The 20,000-nt window shown below is 40.0% G+C and overlaps 2 protein-coding genes across 8 annotated transcripts in view; one reads left to right on the plus strand and one right to left on the minus strand.

Annotated features, from left to right (window-relative positions):
- Positions 1-20,000, plus strand: part of LOC138010821 (conserved oligomeric Golgi complex subunit 5-like) — a 42,337-nt gene that overhangs the window by 11,014 nt on the left and 11,323 nt on the right. Inside the window, exons 13-17 of the mRNA XM_068857804.1 lie at positions 670-856; positions 3,872-4,033; positions 4,307-4,406; positions 13,872-13,982; positions 15,226-15,288. Of these exons, the coding sequence (XP_068713905.1) occupies positions 670-856; positions 3,872-4,033; positions 4,307-4,406; positions 13,872-13,982; positions 15,226-15,288 (623 nt within the window). The remainder of the gene's footprint in view (positions 1-669; positions 857-3,871; positions 4,034-4,306; positions 4,407-13,871; positions 13,983-15,225; positions 15,289-20,000) is intronic.
- LOC138010822 (potassium channel subfamily K member 15-like) overlaps positions 6,205-20,000 on the minus strand; it is a 45,713-nt gene continuing 31,917 nt past the window's right edge. For 4 of the 7 annotated variants that reach the window (XM_068857809.1, XM_068857808.1, XM_068857806.1 and 1 more), the window contains 3 exons: positions 12,395-12,773; positions 10,008-10,502; positions 6,205-6,956 (listed from right to left, as the gene is read on the minus strand). In XM_068857809.1, the coding sequence (XP_068713910.1) occupies positions 6,676-6,956; positions 10,008-10,502; positions 12,395-12,710 (1,092 nt within the window). In that variant the 5' untranslated portion in view covers positions 12,711-12,773 and the 3' untranslated portion in view covers positions 6,205-6,675. Of the gene's footprint in view, positions 6,957-8,245; positions 8,775-10,007; positions 10,503-12,394; positions 12,774-18,057; positions 18,440-20,000 lie in introns of those variants that run through there. The other 3 variants (XM_068857811.1, XM_068857805.1, XM_068857810.1) reach the window with 3 other exon arrangements.

Below are 20,000 nucleotides of genomic sequence, written 5' to 3' on the forward strand. Positions count from 1 at the left end.
TTAGCCTGCTTTCTCATATGGATTTTCATTGAACGAGGATTTACTGGTGGATGGAGCAAAATCTCTGTAACTGAGCCATCTCGATCTTTCAAGTCAATAGAAACAGACCTTTAAATATCAAGGCTTTGTTTGAAATTGTCTGAAAATCCAACATGGCGATCATGAGTCATGGATAAGAGATGTGGAACCCTTGAAGTATTTTTTTCTCCGTGGCAAAAAATGATTTGTCTTGTTAAAAAATAATAATAAAATACAAAAAAACACCGGAAAATTGCACAGTCTTTCTAAAGATTTCTCGCAGATTTCCTCCCACGTTTTTTTAACGAATGATCTTCGTGTAAGTAAGATGCCACTCCTTTCATAGCTCACCTTTGTGTTTAGGACGCTCGCATGCAAGAAGAGGAAAAATGGCCGCTCCACGAAACGTTTCCCTGTTTGCTTGCTCGCACAACATTTTCCCCGGGTAGGCAAAACGTTTCTATTTTTTTTCCAGGAACGTTTTGCTTCCTCGACGAGTGTTTCCTCGTCTTGCGCTGAAACAGAATTTCCAAAAGCAATGATTCCCAAAGATGTCTTAGTGGTGGCGTTGTAAACGGCTTGTTGAATATTTTAATTTTTTTTTTCGGGAACCGTGGGTTTGTAATTAAGAGTTCTTGCTCGATTTCATAGCCTCGACTTTCTTGAAACAAGCCTTTGAAGGAGAGTATCCGAAGCTGTTGCGACTCTACAATGATCTCTGGTCTCGTCTGCAGCAGTTTAGCTCGGGCCCATCAAACGCGCCGGCAGCATCACTCATGTCACAAATGGAACCTTCATTTAGTCTGTTTCTTGGCTCAGATGACGATTTTGGTTGGAGGTACGATGCAGTTTTTTTTTACCCTTTATAGCTTAATCTATTTGAGTTCACTTTTCATATTTGGGAACTTGTTATATAACTAATGGACTGTGGCACAGCCAAACCTGACTCTCCTTCCGTTTTTAATCTACAACTTCCTCTTCGAGGTCTCGGTACGGTCTGCTTGACTTGCGACTGTTTTGGCCTTAGATTGCCTCATAAAACATAGTCTTTTTTGAGACATCACCCCAAGCCGACTACGTTTCCTGGAGAGAATAGGACAGGCCGTACGGATAGTGTGTGGGATCTTTTAAGTCCAACAGAGTGTATGAAAAGAGGGGTTCTGGGAGGGGGCAAACGGTTTGTAGTCGTTATCCCGGAAGATCTGAAAGAAGGCAGTGCATATTTCGAGCTGAAAGAAAAAGCACTTGTCTCTTTTTGTTCCTTGAAGTTCCAGTTAACAACGAAGCTGTTTCCCTTAGTAAATGGTCGATTGCATTCTTAGAAGGAATGCTTTTCGTTACTGGCATGAATTAAACCTCCTGTAGTTGAAGTTTCAAGGAAACCACATCCTCTCTGGGTGTATGACGAACTCTCAAAGTGACTAGGGGCCCTTTTCTTTAAAGTCCCGAAACTTTTGTGGCCTTTTTAGGGTGTCACAATTCCCTCTGTATCTTGAGAACGGAGATGTCTTAAGTAGTCAAACTTCACGAGTATGTTGCTTTTTGTTATCTTGAAAACATGTTAACCCTTTGGCTACTAGGGATTTGGCCGAAAAACACGTTTTGAAGCTAGTTGAGGGGTTTTTTGGTCACTGTCGTGCTGTTTAAGAGCTAAATCTCCCTACAAGCCCGTTCCCAGGTTGTACACTCCGCGGCCTTTTCAACCAGGTGCAAAAAAAGGGCTTGCAAAGTTCGGGCATGCGCAGAAAACAAAATTTCCACAACACTTTCGACTTTCACTTTTCGCTTTCTCTCCTTCCCTCTCTTTTCGCTTTCTTTGCCTCATTTTTTTTTTTGAACTTGCTGGGCATTTGGTAAGCTTTATTTTGGTGGGAAGAGTTTCTGAGAAACCTTTCATCATCTTAGAATTAGGTGCTCAGAAAGGTAGGTGGGTAATGGAGCAAGCTTTTCGTGGAGATTTTCAGGTCAGTGTTACATGTTTTTTTTGGCCGTTTCTCCAGTTTCCTTGACTCAATTGTGCTCATTCTGGTATAGTTTGAAAGATCTCTTCTCCCTGCACAAGTTAGTGAACAAAGCTGTTCCTGACCGTTAAAAGTGATGACGTCACAAGGGGTAGATGGGACCGTGGATAAAGGTGGACGTATTTGGCCAGATAGTAATCAAAGGGTTAAAAGACCAGCCTATCAAAACAAGCAAATTGCGATTTCGTAAATTCCCTTTCGGAGCTTCGAGAAACGGGCCCCAGCCTCCAGTTTGCTTTGATAACGGCACGGCTCAGCAGCATGTTCTCTACCTTGAATTGACGATTATCGTTAATTGTTAATTTGCTTTCAATTTACTATTATCGTAATTTCAGAACACTGAAAGCTTGATATGGATTATGGGAAATGAACATATTTCTTTTAAAAGCGGAACCCTAATGTCTGGACTTGCAGGACTCGAACCTGGGAACGTGTAATTAATAACCCCTTCACGTAACCACTAGACTACCACATCACTAACTGCGAGGATGTTATCTTTTATTAATGTCAATAATTTTTTCTTCCAAAAGTGCCGCTATAAACGTGTTAAGAGCCGCTAAGAAGCAAGCTTACACATTGAAAAATGTCGGTTACCAAACTTCAAGAGAAAGCTAACCGTTTTAAAATCAAGGTTTAGACTTAACCATTATTCAGCAATGATTTTATATATATACTAATTAGTTTTGGTAAATAATCGGCACATTTTCAGTCAGTTGATCTTTAGTGGTTAACTGGATAAAAACAGTTCCTTTGAAGTGGGTGCTCCGGGTTCAAATCCTGTCCAGGGGCTGCTTTTACTTTTTTCTTTTTATTTTTTATTTGCTACCACAAGTCCTGGGACACAGTGTTCTGAAATAACGATAATAGTAAATTGAAAGCAAATTAACAATTAACGATAATCGTCAATTCAAGGTAGAGAACATGTTGGGCTCAGGGGTTAAGAGCACTGCACTGGTATCGTGGAGGTCATGGGTTCGAGTCCTGTTCAACCCTGAGTGTCTTTGTCTTTCCCTTCAATTACGCACTGTCATGCATAATTTGCGGTTTTTACGTTAAAAATCTAAATTAGTACTTTAGCTAACACGAGGAACATTCCTGACAATTCACTGACAAGATATGAAATATACTTATGGCACAAAGAGCTATTCGTATTTAATTTTTGGTGTCTTTCTGAAGAGACTGTCTCCAAACTTGAAAAAAACTGGTCAAGTTTCAATCCATTTCCATCCTCTCCATCCTTGGCTACAAACAGCAAAAAATAGCTTCAGTGCACTTCAATGGTTATTGGTAACAAAACTACAGCATTATTTTTTGGTCTTCATCGATGCAAGGACGTCTTTTAGTGGTCTGAAGTTTGGCTAAAATAGCATGACACTGCATGCCCCTTTAAGTAACTTAATTGACTGCGTTAATTTAAAACTCTTGACTTTCTTATTCGCGCTGTTCAAATGTATTTCTTTCATACACGTACTCTTCATAAACCAGCCAAATTATATTCAGATTTGGAAATTAAGCCGAGAAAAATATCTTTGGGTGGTCAACGGTAAGAGTTAGAGTGAGAAGCTTTTAATACACAGTTAAACATTTGTGGATCATAATGGCCGTTTTATCAATGAGTAAACTTCTTTAACGAAATGCAGCTGCATTCGCTTTGTCGAGGCTGTGGGGGAGGGGAGGAGGGTGGAAGGAGGGTGGTAGGGGGAGTGCGCACTCCCTGCACCCTCTCCCTAGATCCGCCTCTGCCCCTGTTCTCGTACCCTCGAAGTCGCAACATTCTGTAGTGTTTGCATCAAGTGATTTGACTGAACTTTTCACGGGAACTTTTATCGTAGTCCTGAACAAGCCTTGAAGAACAGCCTCGCTCCGTTTGAAAATGCATACTTGTCCAGGTCTCTGTCAAGACTCTTTGATCCTATCAACCTCGTGTTCCCTTCTGGTGCTCGTAATCCACCATCCAAAGAAGAATTGGCCAGCATTGCAAAGACAATAGGAAGGTTAGTGTTTGCCCTCCAATTTCATGAATAATTGTATTGTGCGTTTCGATTGAACAAATTCATTCCATGATTTGAGCGCCGGTTATTTCCCGGAATTAAGACGCAGTTTTGTCAATGACAAACTTATCTACTATGTGTCACTTTGCAGTATTTTAGCGCCGTTATTTCGTTATGTAAGTTCACAGGGAACCCAATCGTCTTATGATGTTATTGATTGCTTGGCCTGTGGGATACGTTTTTTGATCGAAGCCCATCGCTTTCTTTCCGTTGCAGTGAGCTGAGCGTGGCTAGTGTGGATATTGGTCTGACAACAACAGTGGCGAAAAATGTAGCCAAGACAGTACAGCTGTACACTGCAAAGTGCGAACAACTGGTAAGACATTTGTTATTATTGATGATCAACCGAAAAGAATTTGTTCTTTTCTCTTGTGGTGTAGAACAATTGCAGAAGCATTGTCAAGGGGACAGCCGGTTTGTTCACACTAAAAGCGTACCCGGCGCTTTTAAAAACACGTGCGTAACGGCGGAAGCAGGTGTGAACGATTCTTGCATCATGACTTGCGTTTGCTCTTACTAGTGTGGATGTCCTGGAGTTAGTGTTTGCATCATTTTTCTAGTGTGAACTGAAATTATTGTATACCCCCACAGATGATAGTACTTTTCCTGCATTAGGCAAGTGACTCACAGCGTACTCTAAATTGCGTCTGATAGAAAATACATAAAATTTCATACATTTGAACTACGTTTGTGTAATTTACCATCGCCGTTAACAAAACAACCCGACCAGCTGTAGAGAAGCCTATAGAAAGCCAAGTTTCTTTGCAGCTGCTCGGTTTGCTCGTTAATTAACTCCTTTCACCTAGAATAAATGGCGCCTGGCTGTCATAATCTTTTCGTTCACCGTAATTAACTTTTTGCTCGATTAGCTGCTCATTAAATTGTTGTCTTTTGTACTATACTGAGGAAGTTATTCACCTCTTAGCATTAAAAGCGCTGGATATCTATCTCCAATGGCCGGGCGAATTATTTTTAGTTTTCATGAAAAGTTACGGAATTTGTTTTACATTAAAAAAAAAAAAAATGATGCTCTGTTGCGTTAAGGGCGTTTATTTTCTATCTAATAGCTTACTGTGGTAGTATGTGTAATCTTCAATTTCTCGTTTCAGTGTTTTCCGTTTCCGTTTGCGTGAGCTCGAGGATACAATTTTTTTTCGCTGTTAATCTTACACAGCGCAAAGTTTCATTTCATGATCCGGGATAGCACGGTGTAGGACAAACATAATCTACCTTGTAAATAACCCTGTGGGATGCATTGCTTCGTGGTGATCAAATGAGTCTACAATCGAATGAGAAGAAGGTTCCAAAGGTTACCACCTGTTGATCTGTTCGCTTGCGAGGTCCTTGCGTTTTATCATTGCAATCATATCTCTTTGCTTTTCGTTCCCATATGGGAGCGTTCTTGTACACCGTATTACCATTTAAAATCCGAGCCTTAGTTGTTCAAAGGCGACCGGATAACTTTATCTAGTGGATGACTCACTAACCAGTGTATAAAATCAAGTGTAGTTCACGTTAAAATTTCTTACACACCTTTTTAAGGGAGAGTTTCACGTCTCCACGCATGGCCAAACTGTCACGTCAGTCCATTTAATTCCATTGAAATTGAAACAGTTGAAAGCACTGATGCAGAAAACGGAGACAATGCCATAGTAGTAGAATTACTCATTGGAATTCTTTTGCAATCATTTCCTTTGTGTTATGAACCTACAGCTTACCTCGTGCTTAGAATTAAAATGTTCGACCCGTACGATGAATTCGATGGCCAAAACTAAATTTGATATTTTCTGTGTAAACCCACAGTATCCTCCATCGAATTTGGACCTCAGTCATTCAGTGTATTTTCTTTGATACTCTCTGTGATAAATGGACATCACCTGGTTCAGTGAAAAACTTAACCGTTAAATTCACAACTGCTAGCGCTTGGACATGCGCAAAACTGTGAAACTGTTCCTTAAGCCCCGTGAAAACTGACGCAACATTTTGACATGTTTAAGCTGCGTCGTATTTATTCAAGGATGAATCTACCCCAGTCCCTTTTGCTCTTTCTATCATAACGTCTTAGTTAATAGAGGGGAATGGTTACGAAACCCGACAGCTCTCTTTGTTGTATGTCTTTTTTGTCCTTGACCCTGCACAAAACACAATAGTTGTTTACTCCGCACTGAGGAACTCACCAATAGAAACGTGTTGGTTACGTAATTCATGCATAGCGTATGGGCGCAAAACAAAAGATTGTGCACGGTCGTGAACTTTCCAACTTAAATCTTGGCATCTTCGTTTGCTCCTTTGATGTTTGCCGAGCTTCCAAACCATTCCCCTCTATCAACTATGATAACATCAACCGCCCTTGCCGATGTTCTCTCGGCAAGACGATCGAAGGCAGCTATCAAAAGCCCACGTTTTGTAGTTGTCATCAATACGACTACATAATCTACGTCTTCGTTAAGTTCTAGTTAAAGTACTTTTTCCATAATTTTCATTTTTATGGACATCCGCAGTTTTGTTTCGTCTTGATCATTTGGTCATTATTTCATTTGATTTCATGTTTTTTTTCCCGGAATTGCTGCATTTTCCAATCGCAGTTATTCATCGTCTTCACCTAAGCTGTCCTTTTCGCGACACTGTGGATATTGCAGTTCTTCTGCACATGGAATAAACGCAGAGTTACTGAACGACACTGCGTTGCTGTCTGCGTCTGGTAGTTTCAAATGTCCGCTCAGAGTCTGGGTGTTTGTACTGTCTTTTAAGACCAGAGAAGTACACGGGCAGAATTTGGACAATTTTGATATTTCTCTCAGTGCTAGTATTGCCGTTGGTGTTGGCAATTGCCGTTGTGCCGTTCTTGATACCTCATAAGTTGTTTCTGAGGAGTAATTGAACAAATCAAGTTGAGTCGTGGAAGTTTCCTGGCCATTGGTTTCCAGATGTTTCCCAACATGCTTTAGCTGTCAGTTACATCTCAACATGAGTTCTTCAGTTAAGTTAGAAGTCAAGTAAATCGAAAGCTACTAAAACTACTACTAAATCGACTCCCTACGGGGTGGAGTCCGGGTGGTTTAGTGGTCATCAACCGTGCCTCCCACCTCTGTGGCCCAGGTTCAACTCTGGCCTCGGGTCGTATGTGGGCTGAGTTTCAGTCGATCTCAATCTGACTCCGAGGGTTTTTCTCCGGGTACTCCGGTTTTCCTCCCTCCTCAAAATCGACTCCCGGTCTATTCCATCAGGCTGTGCTGCTGTGCTCCGAGGTCATACATGGGTCGTGTTCAGGGGCCGAGCGCCTAGCCGGCAGCACAGCTCCTTCGGCCCGACCTCGTTGAGCTGCGCCCTTCGTAATTCAGTCTCCGACTGCGAGAAAGGGCGATTAGCAGATCAGATATTATTATTATTCAATACCAGAGGTCGACACTATAAGCGTTCCTACGGTTACAAACGCTAAACGCTAAGTGTTTCATACGCAAGGTCAAATAAAAATAATAACAATAAAATAAATAGATAATTAAATAAACTTTATTTGCTATACACAATTCCTGGTAAACCGCTCAGTAGTTTACATTAGACTTGACTGATTAGATTGCAATGTGAAGTTACACACACCTTGGGTTTGGGGCCCCTTCCGCAGGGTAAATGGCTTGGGTTTGGTCATAGTTAATCGAGGGACTGGTTATGAAACCTTAGAACCTTCAAAAGTGAGAACAATGTTATCGCAATCGATGTTGAATTGACCGTGACCCTGCACAATCTTTTGTTTTCGCTTCGCACGGGTTTGCAAATTAGTTGCGCATAATTTAATCGAGGGATTTGATTGGTCATCTTCTCGAGAAAAGGTGTGTTTTGTGCAGGGTCAAAGCCAAAAATACGTAAAAAAACATGAAACAAAGGAACTTGTCGAGTTTCATAACCATCTCCAATGCATTAACTATGGTTTGGTTCAGCTCAGGTTTCATGTTAACGTGGGGATGCGGTTACACAGTAAAAGACTCCCCTCGGGGTAATATAATAGGGTATAATTAATATAAGTAGGGATGATCTTCGTGTATTAGCTACGTTCTGCTTTATGATTGGCCAAGCCACCTCAGGGAGCAGATAAACCGTACTGCCATGGGAAGTTCTTTTATTCTTTTTGACGTATCCATGGAAATAATCCAAGGGCAGTTTCGGTGTAGGGAAATCGGTTACACACAAAAAAGTCCTTGCCCGTGGGCAAACGCTATTTACCCATGGGTAATAATAATACTTATGATAAACGTATTTCTGGCGCATTTCTACTTCCAATGCGCTTACAATACGTCCTACATCAAATTCGGTGAAAATCAGTTAAGGCGATGAAGATATCAGTTGAAGTCAATAAAGTAATAAAACTATTTGTTAAACATGTAAGTCTTAAGTCTTGATTTAAAAACTGTTGTAGTTTCTGCTTTCTAGCCATGGAAAGGGAAGTTAGTAGTGAGAGTTTGTCTTGAATAAAGCAGATAAATGTCCCAGAAATTATGATCAAGATAAAAAATACACAGCTCATAGAAATGATGGATGCAGTTGCAAGAAGTACTGTTGTAGGCCGCACAGCAAGCCAAAGGTTCAAGCCCATCACCGTTTTCAGAGTTAAGATTCATCCCTAGACTGACCTGGCGAAAAGCAAGACCAGAGCAGTCTCAGATATAAACAGGACGCCTTCGCCTTTGCTCTAAAGAAAGAGAGACATAAGCACGAAAAGGTTAGATAGAATCGATACTCAAGCGTTACTTAAAGATGGGTTGAAGGAGAAAGCCTACAGGAGATGATTAAGCTGGGTGAAAGGAGTTAAATTAACACTGCTATGTCTTAAGAAGAAATAAGAAATACAATTCACCAAGATCGTGCTTATAAATTGTGTTGCGCAAAAAGTCACGTCACGATTCGTTTCGTGACAAGGCTAGCAGGATTAACGCGATTGGTTGCATGCAGGGGGTTGCAAACTGTTATCTTAATGAGAACTAAGGATAAACGATTCAGTCTGATGTAGAACTGTTATAAATAAAGTGGGTTAGGGTTATATATATATATATATATATAGCTGCACGTATCAGAGGGAATCGGAACAGATGTTGAGGTCACCGAGGATCGAATTAGGGAACTCTTGCTCCTAAATCCGCACACTTACCAACTGAGCTACACCTGCTCCTGTTACATCACAGTTAGAGCTAATGATATACAATTCAGTATGGTAATCCTTAAAGGTAAAATTGAGCACGCGTTATTAAATCTAAGGAAGGCAATAAGCGCTTCCTTTGTTCGTTTCTTCGACTTCCGCGTGCTTAGAAGTTTGGGAATTCGCTCTTTTAACGTGAATAGAGTTTTCAACAGATTAGACGTAACCGCGTTAAACTTATCTAAACATTTCTTACGGATTCTGCTCGCTTCTTGCGATTTTAATCATTATATTGTCACGCGTGACGTGATGATGATGATGATGACGTTGACGATGAAACAAACAGACAAATAAACAAACAAACAAACAAACAAACAACAAACGAACGAAATGATGGATTGAATTGTGCCACGACTGATAAGTGATTTTAACAGAAATCACATGATTGACTGCATGACAAAATAATGGAGGATGATGGTGTTGTAAAATAAGTCCAATATTCCAGACCTTGCATATCTTATAGTCACTTCATGTACTAAATTCTGATGACACACCAGGACACGGGCTCGAAGTTGTACGTCTCAAGGACTGGGCATGCCTGATCAGGACTAGTAAGATGTCTCAGAAGTATTTATAGACAGTTTCTTGTGCAAGGACCAGCTTGAAGAGGAGTAGAAGTGCTGGATCTTGGAAGATCTAACCAGCAAATAATTTGTAGACTAAAAACAAAATGATGCAAGGGATCAAGAGATTTAAGTGATTTTACTCACTGAAGAAGCTATTACATACCTCGTTTGCATGGCATTAAACTCTGAATTTGCTTGGCTGCGCTACAAACGGACGTAAACACACTTGAAAGCAGAGAGAGGCCTAAACCCAAGTACATCAGTCGCACGATCCACATTCCTTTCTCATAAGATGTGTTGGGGGCCTTTCCTTCGTTGGGCACCAGGTCCCCGAAGCCGATGGTGCTCAAGGCAACGAAACAGTAATACACACAGTCAAGAAAGGTCCATTTCTCGGAATAGTAATACATGACTCCGCCCAGTGGGAGCCAGAGTGTTATGAGCAGCAGGTTTATGGTAAAGCATTTGATGTGTTCATTGGTTGGTGTTTCACGCTGCAGAGCGACTTTCTCAAAGTATTTGATTATTAGATGGATTCCGTAGTTGATGTGTTCCCCTATTAACTGCAGAGTTAAAAGATTCAAAGGAATGCCAAACAGGGCGAAGAATATTAAAAACAAGCGGCCTTCCTGAGTTTTGGGGGCCAGATGCCCATAGCCTGTCATGAAAAAAGAAAAATTTAGGGAAATAAAAATGAAGGGATGGACCTCGTTAGCAGGTTCAGACCGCGTGATGCTACTGTAGGGAAGAGATTCTTTCAAATGTCGTCTTATGCGCGCACACATGTATGCATAACTTATTTAAAAAACAAAAAGGAAAATTTCCTTGGGAACGTCACGTGGTCTGAAATGGGAAAACAATACGTACAAGCTAAAGAGGCCCATCAAATACCAACGTAATAGAATGTTTCACGTGACGTCATGGCGGCCATGTTGATGTCCCTAAACAAAGGAACGGCAGCCATGTTGGTGTCCCCAAGTAATTCTCTGGGAATTGAGCTCTATTATCACGGAAACGTTTTCTTTTGTTTTGGGTGGAACAATTAGGTTACTGATCACGTGAGTGAAAACACTCTATGACTTCCACCAATCACAGCAGGTGCAAACAGCGCAGTGAACCAATCCAATTTCGTGGCAATATCCTGTAACTTGCTCAAAGCGCGGGAAAAAATCGCTCGTGCAAGTCGCGAATCTCGCGACTAGTTTTGGTTTTCCTTCTCATTGGTTGATAAACTGGCGCGACATTTTTAAACCAGTCACTAAGCGTAGCAATTGCAATCGCGTAATTACTGCTCTAGCAAATGAGTTGATCGAGGCAAGTTAACCATTGACGTTAGGCCTTCGTCAGAGTGACTAGACCTTTTCACGGTTTCTGACGTCATCTTGTTTGGGGGAAAAACGCGGCTCGAATTACAGTGAATGTATGGGATTTTGGGTGAATTCAAACCTGTATAACTCCGCTGCAAAAAGGTAGATTTGAAACATTTTAAAATGTTTGTGGTCATTTTATAAAGATCATTTGCTCAACGGAAAATTGGATCATTGCACAAGGCGCAACGTCTGAAAATTGGACATTAGAAATCTCCTCACGTCGCTTCAAAATTCGCGGGTTTAAATGAAATTTACAAATTTCGTTTACGGTCGTTATAGCTTGATTCTGATCGTCGTACTTCACGAAAATGATCTCAATAGAAGTGCTTTTTGAGAGGTATTCTCGCAATCCTCAATCGTCAGACCTTAAAGGATTTATAATGGTTCAAATACGGCAAAATTCCCATACATTCACTGTAATTCAAGACCGTGTTTGTCCCCAACTAATATGGCGTCAGAATCCGTGAAAAGGTCTATTAAGAAAATCATGTCAACCCATTCTCTACCGCTAAATTAACGCTTATCGTTAATTCTCCTCTCCTAGCCTGTACATTTCATTTTATTTCATTATAAGAGTAATAGAGCGAGTTTCAATTGAGTGTCGTAAAACCAAAACCAAAGTAATTACTTTGGCCAATCAAAAAAGACGGAGACAATCCAGTAAACCAATCAAAACTCGAAGTAATTACTCGAAGGCAACACAAAGCGCGGGAGAATGTGCACGCGCGAGCCACGATTGGTTTTCGTTTCACTTCTGATTGGTTGAAAAAGGGGCGCGAGAACTTTGAACCAATCACTGAGTGAAGAAATCATAAACCAAAGCAATTCGCTAATTACTTTCGACACTCAAGTGAAAACCACTCTATGGAGAATATGTTAAAGGATCAAAGTGTTTTCTCTTCATGAATGACTTGTAAATTATTCGAACCTTTCCTGTTCATTTTGTATAAATAAAGTAGGGAGAAAATTGATGTTTGTCTAGCTTTGGACCTTAAAGATTTGATGACAAGTAAACTTGTTTGCGAATGTTGCTCCTGCTTTCGCGTGCGTTCATGGAAAACTAAACCTGAATTAGTTTTACTCTTGGTTTCATGTATGTGCTTATGCGTGCTCGCCTCAGCTTGTGTCTACCTTTGTCTACACCTAAGTTAATTTCCGTGTGAAAATAACAAAGCTTTACCAATCGTCGTCGTCACACTTCCAACGAAATACAAGGACTGGTAATAACTCCAGTTGTTGTGGTTGTATTTGCCGCATCTTGGCGTTTCCTCAAATAGCTTTCGTAGCTCTTGGACGTAATGATCTACAACACTCGCTGTGGCGTTAAAACTCAGTGTCATTTTCTTCTTTATCTCCGTTACTTTGTTGTCAACATCTTCATCACTCCGTGATCCATCACCTTCGATTGCTGAAAATATGGCAGCACCCGATGTGAGATAAATTGTTAACATTGTGATGCGAATCAGCAAAGATCTTGTTTTCTTTTTTATCTCCATTTCTGTCCTCTTGCAATTTTACCCAGTACTGAGGATCACCGGATTATGTGGACCGTTATTCTTCTGTGGAGATACCAACGAAAAATAGTATCTCAATCAGTACTTCTCTTAGTTATTTTTTTATTTAACATAATTTTTATTGTTTTCCCCAAAGGCACTTACAAATGTAGGCTTTACTAAGGGGATTACAATAGTACAAATTTTAATATTATACACTTAATTTATGGTCCCGAGGGAAACAGGTAGTTTTGTTTTCCCGAGAGTCCTGATGTTTCCCGAGACGAACTTCAGGACTCGAGGGAAAACAAAACTAACCTTGTAGTTTCCCGAGGGACCAAACATTAGGTGCTTTGTTATATATTTAGACTTTTACTTCAACACATCTGGAGCGGGCAACAACTGCGTAATTTTATCCCGGTCGGGATACATTTGAATTTGATCAGGGGCACGTGACCAATAATCAACCAATCACAGTGCTCGTTTTGTTGAGTGAAAGGCTAGGTATACATAACGATGTTTATTATAGAAGCTCACACAAACACAAATCGATTTTTGTAACTACAAATTTACTTATAAAAAATTAACACTGGCCACCGAGAAGCGATTAGTATTAAATTGTAAAATTTGGGACTTCGCAAATAAAAAAAGAAGCGCAATTAACGACGTGATTTACAGACTTAACACCGTATAATAAATAATTCAATTTCCTTGAATCGCTGTTCGATGACCATGTTTCTCCAAGTATAGTAGCAGCAGAGCTGAAGAGGACTTAATACCGTCTCTAAGTCAATTTGTTATAAAATGAATTTACAAGGCTAACAAAGTAAAATCCAAACGTTTTCGACACTAGGTCATCGTTAGGATAACAAAGCATCTTTCCGCTAACTGACAATTTTATATCCTTAGGTAATTCAGAAAGGGAAAGTTTCGCAACTTAGAGTTAATTTGTCTGTTCAAGCTCGGCTTCCATAGGCCACTTCGGAAAGTTTTCCCGAGTATGTTTGATCCATAGTCGATAAATAAATACTTTCATCATTATAACTTATTCCATTATCTACTGTAGGTTTAGGTCTTGCATCTCTCAGCACAGGGTCTTATCATGCTATGCATAGTAATTAGTATGCAGTGCAGGCTGCTAATATTTACTATCTATTTATGCAGCTAGTTACAAACCCAGAAGCAAGTCAATTGTTTGACCACGTGACACCTGCGCAACAGAAAAACGCAGCCGTCGTGAACAGCTTATTTCAGTTACACCAGGCGGTGACCAAGGTAACACACGCTTAATTCAACTGGCTTTTTCGGTACATTAAAATTCAGCTTCAAAGAGAGGTTTAGGGGACAAAGACAAAGGAAAGTGGATGATATGTAAATATTTTTCACATTCATTCCAACTTGTTTCTATTGTTTTTGTCCTCACTGTCTCACTGTCTCACTGTCAAGATGAATATTTGATATTTCGAAAATGGCCTAATGAAGAGAGACCGTCCTTTTCTGGACGAGAAACATCTTTTTAAACTGGTGACTCGGGGAAACTCGGAAAAAAATCCGATTGCTGCATTGCAGGAGTCGTATCTACGACCACCTTCCGATTACTACTTTGGATTCTCTACCACTGAGCTACGGGAGACTCGTGGGAGATAAGCCATTAAAACTAGGTTCAGTTCTTGCAGTATAGCGGGACAGTTGTCACATTAACTTGGGGGCTGTTCACATGGAAATAGGGGACCCCGGGTAGGTGAGGTTCCCCGCCTCGGTGTGGTAACCAATCTCTCTTTTTTTCTTGATTGTGTTTACATGAGATGTGGGTTGCCCGGTCAGCCGGGGCGGGTAACCCGCTTAGGTGGGGTGAGTTTTCTCCATGTGAATGCTGAAGGTGGGGTACTTCGCTTGGCCCTTAGTTTAATGGTTATAATTTCCACGGGTCTCCTATAGCTCAGTGATAGAGCTTCAAAACTAGTTGCGTTCCGACGAATGAGGACGCATTCTAATCGTGTCGTTTTACCAACGTCCCGAATAGGTTTCGCGGGTATCGATCGTGATGCCATGCGATTTCAGGTTTTGGACACCATCTTGGACTGGCTGGCCGACGGGCACATCACCTCGATCTCATGTGATTGTGCCTCGACATCAGGTGCGTCTCACAAAGTAAGAGATTTACCGTGGGCTCAACTGTAATAACAGCTATTGGAAGGGCGTAAGTTCGACTCCTTGCAAAGGAGTCTTCGGATTTTTTCCGAGCATTCCCGAGTCACCATCGGTAAAAAATCCCTTCATTTCATTCACCGGGGTTCACATCTATCACACTGGTAGAGCATCCAACCTTAGTAGTCGGAAGGGCGTAAGTTCGACTCTCGCAAAGGAGCACTCGAATTTTTTCCTAATAGCCCCGAGTCACCATCGGAAAAATATCACTTCTTCGTTTTTTAAACTGTTGGTGTAAGCAATGAGTTGATGGCAATAGTTGTGTTTTTAGTAACTGTTTTTTGTTGTTGTTGTGTTTTTTAAAATACAGATAGTCGATGGGCTCAGATCTCCACCTGAAGTAGCCGTCGATGCAATATCTACTGCACTACAGGTTTGCATCAGCTAAGCGACTATTTCTTTCGGTGTTTATCACCGCAAATAACCTTTTATGACAAAAAGATGCCTGCCGTTTGCCGTTTCGCGTAAACGCGCGTCATCTCGTGCCAGACTGGAGCTTAAGCGCGCGCGTTTTTGAGAGGCGGACGGCAACCGGAAGTGAGCTGTTTTCCCTTTTAACCTGTCTTGACTCCACTACATTTACATTGCCAAGTATCTTTTCTCCGTTAGAGATGATTGGTATAAAGATCTGGGAGACACCACTGCCCTGGCACGCGAAATGTTCTCTCCCGGTTGCCGTCCGCGTCTCAAAAACGCGCGTGCTTAAGCTCCCTACTAAGCCGCAAATACGGCTGAAACATTGAACAAAAATGGTCTCAGGCTTATCAATATGAAAAATGAGTTAAAAAATCAGCGAAAATTATGCCAAATATTATGCTAGCACAATCTATAAAAGCCTAGTCGAGGAGGGGATGATTTGGCTACGGCATAAAAGCCGAGTCAATAAAGTTGTTTTTTCGTTCGATACTTGTTTAATAAACAAGTCCTTGTGTTTCTTTATATAAGCCATTTCGGAGATAACGACATTTTGTATACTGTACTTCCGTTTACTTTTTTCGGACTTTTCAAGCTGATATTAACATCGTTAGTATGTAAACTAAGCTCCTGATTTTTATTTCCCTATCTATTCTTTGCTTTCTCCTTCATCAACAAAACCTCTTCCTTTTGGAAATTCGAATCAGGCCGTGTTGAAAGGAAAGCGGATAAGTGACTTCATGTTAATTGTGCGATTGCTATCATTTTCTATGACCTCAGTAGACGGGATGAATGCCCCCGTCTTTCATTGATAAGATAGCTTACATTTGATGCTGCGAATCAACTTCATTTCATTTACGTATTTCTATTTTTCGCAAGAACAAAGTTTAAAATGTTCATAATTTGTTAGTTATTCGTTGTATCAAGTTACTCGTGACACGCATGCGCGATTAGGTCTACTGCATTGAACTCTCCGCATTCATGGCTTTCTTTTCGGGAAAGAAAATTGTTCAAATTGCATATGAATTAATTAAATGAAAATGGCTTATTGAAACTGACTCTCAGCTTGAGTTATGTTATCGGACGGCTATTAAACCCGTACGTATGCTTAGTAAAATTATAACTTGATAATTTTCACACAACTGGGTCAGGAAGTTTCACCAGGTCAAACTATATTCCTTTCAAGACAAAGCTACTTTCGCCGAATGCTCCTCAGGCCTACATGTTTATACTTTTAAAAGCTCTTTTACGGTTGTTTTAGTTATTTATAAGTGCTTTTCTTTATTTTCTCCCGTAGCTACTTACGGATGTCTTCCCATTAACAAAAATTATAAATTCCCCATAGTCAAAATTAAATAAGACGCATTAATATTTCCGAGGTGTCTTCTTTGTTTCCTGGAGGTTAATGTCAACATTATTTAATTTTTCGCGTTTTCGGGTACATATTTGATTAAATTTTTATGGGAAGACTTCAAATTAATGACGAATCTGACATCTTATTAAATAACTGACCAGAAATGAATTACTGAGTGCTTTATTTGTAAGGCAATATCGACTTCATGTCTTAGATGCCGGAATCAAAACACAACTTCAAATGAACGAATCGACTTTTGACTTATTCCTTCGTAGGCAAATATCTTGCCTTATGGCAAGTTTGGTCGGATTAAATCGCTCTTTCTCTGTCACGTTCTTCAGATGCCTCAAGAGTTTATGCGCCGGATCGTTCGCGTAATGTCGTTCGTAAAATAAAATCATTTGTAGTTAGACATTGTATTTGTCGCTTTTTCGTCTCTTGGGAGAAGTTTCTGCAGCTTGCCTTCAGGCTGTTTGACGTAATGAAGAAAGTATAACGCTAATGTCTCCCACATGTAACTATTTCGAAGGTAATGTAACTGAGAACACTATCAAATGCTTTCCTCGACTACCTTTGAAGTATTTTACAAGTGGAAGGATAGTTCTCGAAACTCCTTGAAATATTCTTATTGTTACTGTTCTTAGTTTTTTGGCAAACATAAACCCGACCATGAGCCCTGCATTACAGCGGTGGAAGAAGAAAAGAAAAGCATATTTTCAAACAAAATTTATTATGCATAATTTTATGTTTAGCGAATGACAATGAAGAGTTATAAAACGCTGAAAAATTATATAGTTTGACCATAAACATTCTCGTGAGTGCATAATGTTTCTCTCTGTAATTCCGAAAATAACAGCCTGTGTATCAGAAAATGGTGACGAAATTCATGCTCTGATTTTGCATCAAATGTGTCAAATGATTTTCTTAGTTATTGCTCCCAAGCTGTTGTCATCAACGATCTGTTAGATGTATTTGTTGGTTGCAGTCAATGTCGCGCAGGAAGCCGGGTTCAGGGCTACAGTTGTATAGGGTTTCAAAAGTTGACTCGTGTTTTGTATCTAAATTCTTCCTTTAAAAACTTATCATTGCCGTGAAATTTTTCTTTGTGTGCTCTTTTTACAAAAAACTGAGCAGAAGTTTTAATCCCCTTTCCGACAATTCGATTACACGGAACTTTCGGTCATCGCTTGTTATTTCCAAAAATGTACTTTACGTGCTTTACAAAAAATTGTATTTTTTAGGAAACTTTGTTGTCAAGTTCTGAACTGAAAATTACAACTCGATTTAAAACGTTGAAGTCTCGATTCAATAAACGGCACCTTCGAGAGCTTTCTTTGCCTGCTGCACTTCGTACAGGAAAATTCACATTCTCACCTGGTACGGTACGTTCTCTAGCACATCAACTGAAAACTCGCGCCGTTTCTAATCACCTTCTTAGTCTTTTGGTTTGTCCATGGTGGGTGATCGTCCGTGCGTCTTTTTTATGTTCCTCTGTTTTTGGGGTGAAAGCCTTTTAGACCCCCGCTGGCTTTAGACAAACCCACGAAGGTCACGAACTTCAACATGAATTTATCGAATTTCGTTTTCCTTCTTGGTTCAGAAATGCGTCGAAATTGTTTCGGAAGTTCGTTCGTTGTTCAATTGCTCTGTTGGCCTTTTCAGTAGTGGTCCTGTATTGCTGCCTGAAAACGCACGAATATTTAGCGTAAAATGTTTATATTTTTCCGTCTACCTGTATCTCTTTAAGTGGCTTCGAATGACCTGTGGGGACTCGCCGTAATTTGAATTGCAAATCCAGTTGCTTAGTCAAACAATCTTCCTGAAGGCGTGCTTTTTGAGCTGAAAAGGAGTTTATTATCTTGTTGACGGATCGAAAATGCAAATGATGTCAACTAGGTTTTTCTTTATTCAATTTAAACAGGGATGTTGTTTGAACGGTATTCTTAGCCAAAATGAAACTTCAAACACAAACAAACAAAAAAAAAAAAACAAGCAAAAACAAAAGACCGGAAAAAGTGGAGCAATAAAAAGGTTCAGAGTTACTGGACTTTCGATTTTCATGGCAAACTTGGTGTAATATAATGATCAATTTTTAATTCATAGACTGTCTCGTTGACAAGGCAAAAGCTAAACTGATTATTCCATATTCCATCTGATATGAATTATTAATTTGGGACGTTTAATTTTTGGTATACTTTAAAGAAGTCATCAATGTTCAGTTTAACATTTTCGTCATCTTATGCCCACCAAATGATAGACTGCATGGAAGATTCTGTGTTGACCTCTGAACTCCAAATACTAGCGTACATACTCGGAGATATTTTGATTTTTCAAATATGACGTGCCAAGACAGTCTAAATTTGGCTGTGGGAAGGACATAAATAAAGATCCCGGCGCTTAGTAGAACGCTAGGTGAGGTTTGTAATGATTCCAAATGAATAATGATAACAATATTTGCTCAAAGTATCGGTGCACCACAAAACGTCAGATTCTGACTCCACTATCACGAAACATTCAATGTGAATAGTTTATTCAGGATCAGTTAGCTGGACCTCCGAATCAAAGGTATCCCTATCATATTATTTTAAGTAGATTACATAATTACTTGGAAAATTTAGAACGCGTTTAGTCTACACTAAAACTTTTGCTCCGACAGATACAAAAAAGTCACCCTTTTACAAGAAGCCAAAAAATATGTGGAAATGTATTCCTATACTAATGCGGCGGCACGTGACCCCGAGGAAAGGGTATTAGTACTAAAGAGAATCTAAGAGTCTTAACAAACCATAATTAAAGATATCGGCTCTTAACCAAGAAAAACGCATTTTACTTATAAAATACGTTATCCAGTACTCTATCCCAAAAACCAAAACACTGAGAAGCTATTAACAAAATGAATTTATCTATCCGTATAAGGAGAAGGAAACGACGAGGAAAACTCGCCAACGTAGAATGACACAAATCACCTGCCAAAAGCCCAAATAGTCCAAAACTAACCCATGAGCCCTCGCGCGTCTCTACACTCTGCCGTGAAGCTATTAATATCTGACTTATTCGTTCCCATGTCAGTCCGTCGTCAGAAATTACATTTTTGTAACCTTCCTTCGGTGACCATGGTAACTTCAGATTTGCCATCTCTTTTGAAGAACAAACAATTTTTATTGGTTCTCTCACCCACCAACGCACAGTTTTTTTTGGAGGGAAAAACTAACCTCGTTTTTAAAGTTCCAATCAGTTATCTGCTTTTCTCTTTTCCCTCCTTGGGCGAGCGCACGAGGATCTTTTTTCTTTCCGTTATTATGCTCTCTAACTTTCTA

The sequence above is a fragment of the Montipora foliosa genome, chromosome 7 (assembly GCF_036669935.1).
Source record: "Montipora foliosa isolate CH-2021 chromosome 7, ASM3666993v2, whole genome shotgun sequence".
Lineage (NCBI taxonomy): Eukaryota > Metazoa > Cnidaria > Anthozoa > Scleractinia > Acroporidae > Montipora > Montipora foliosa.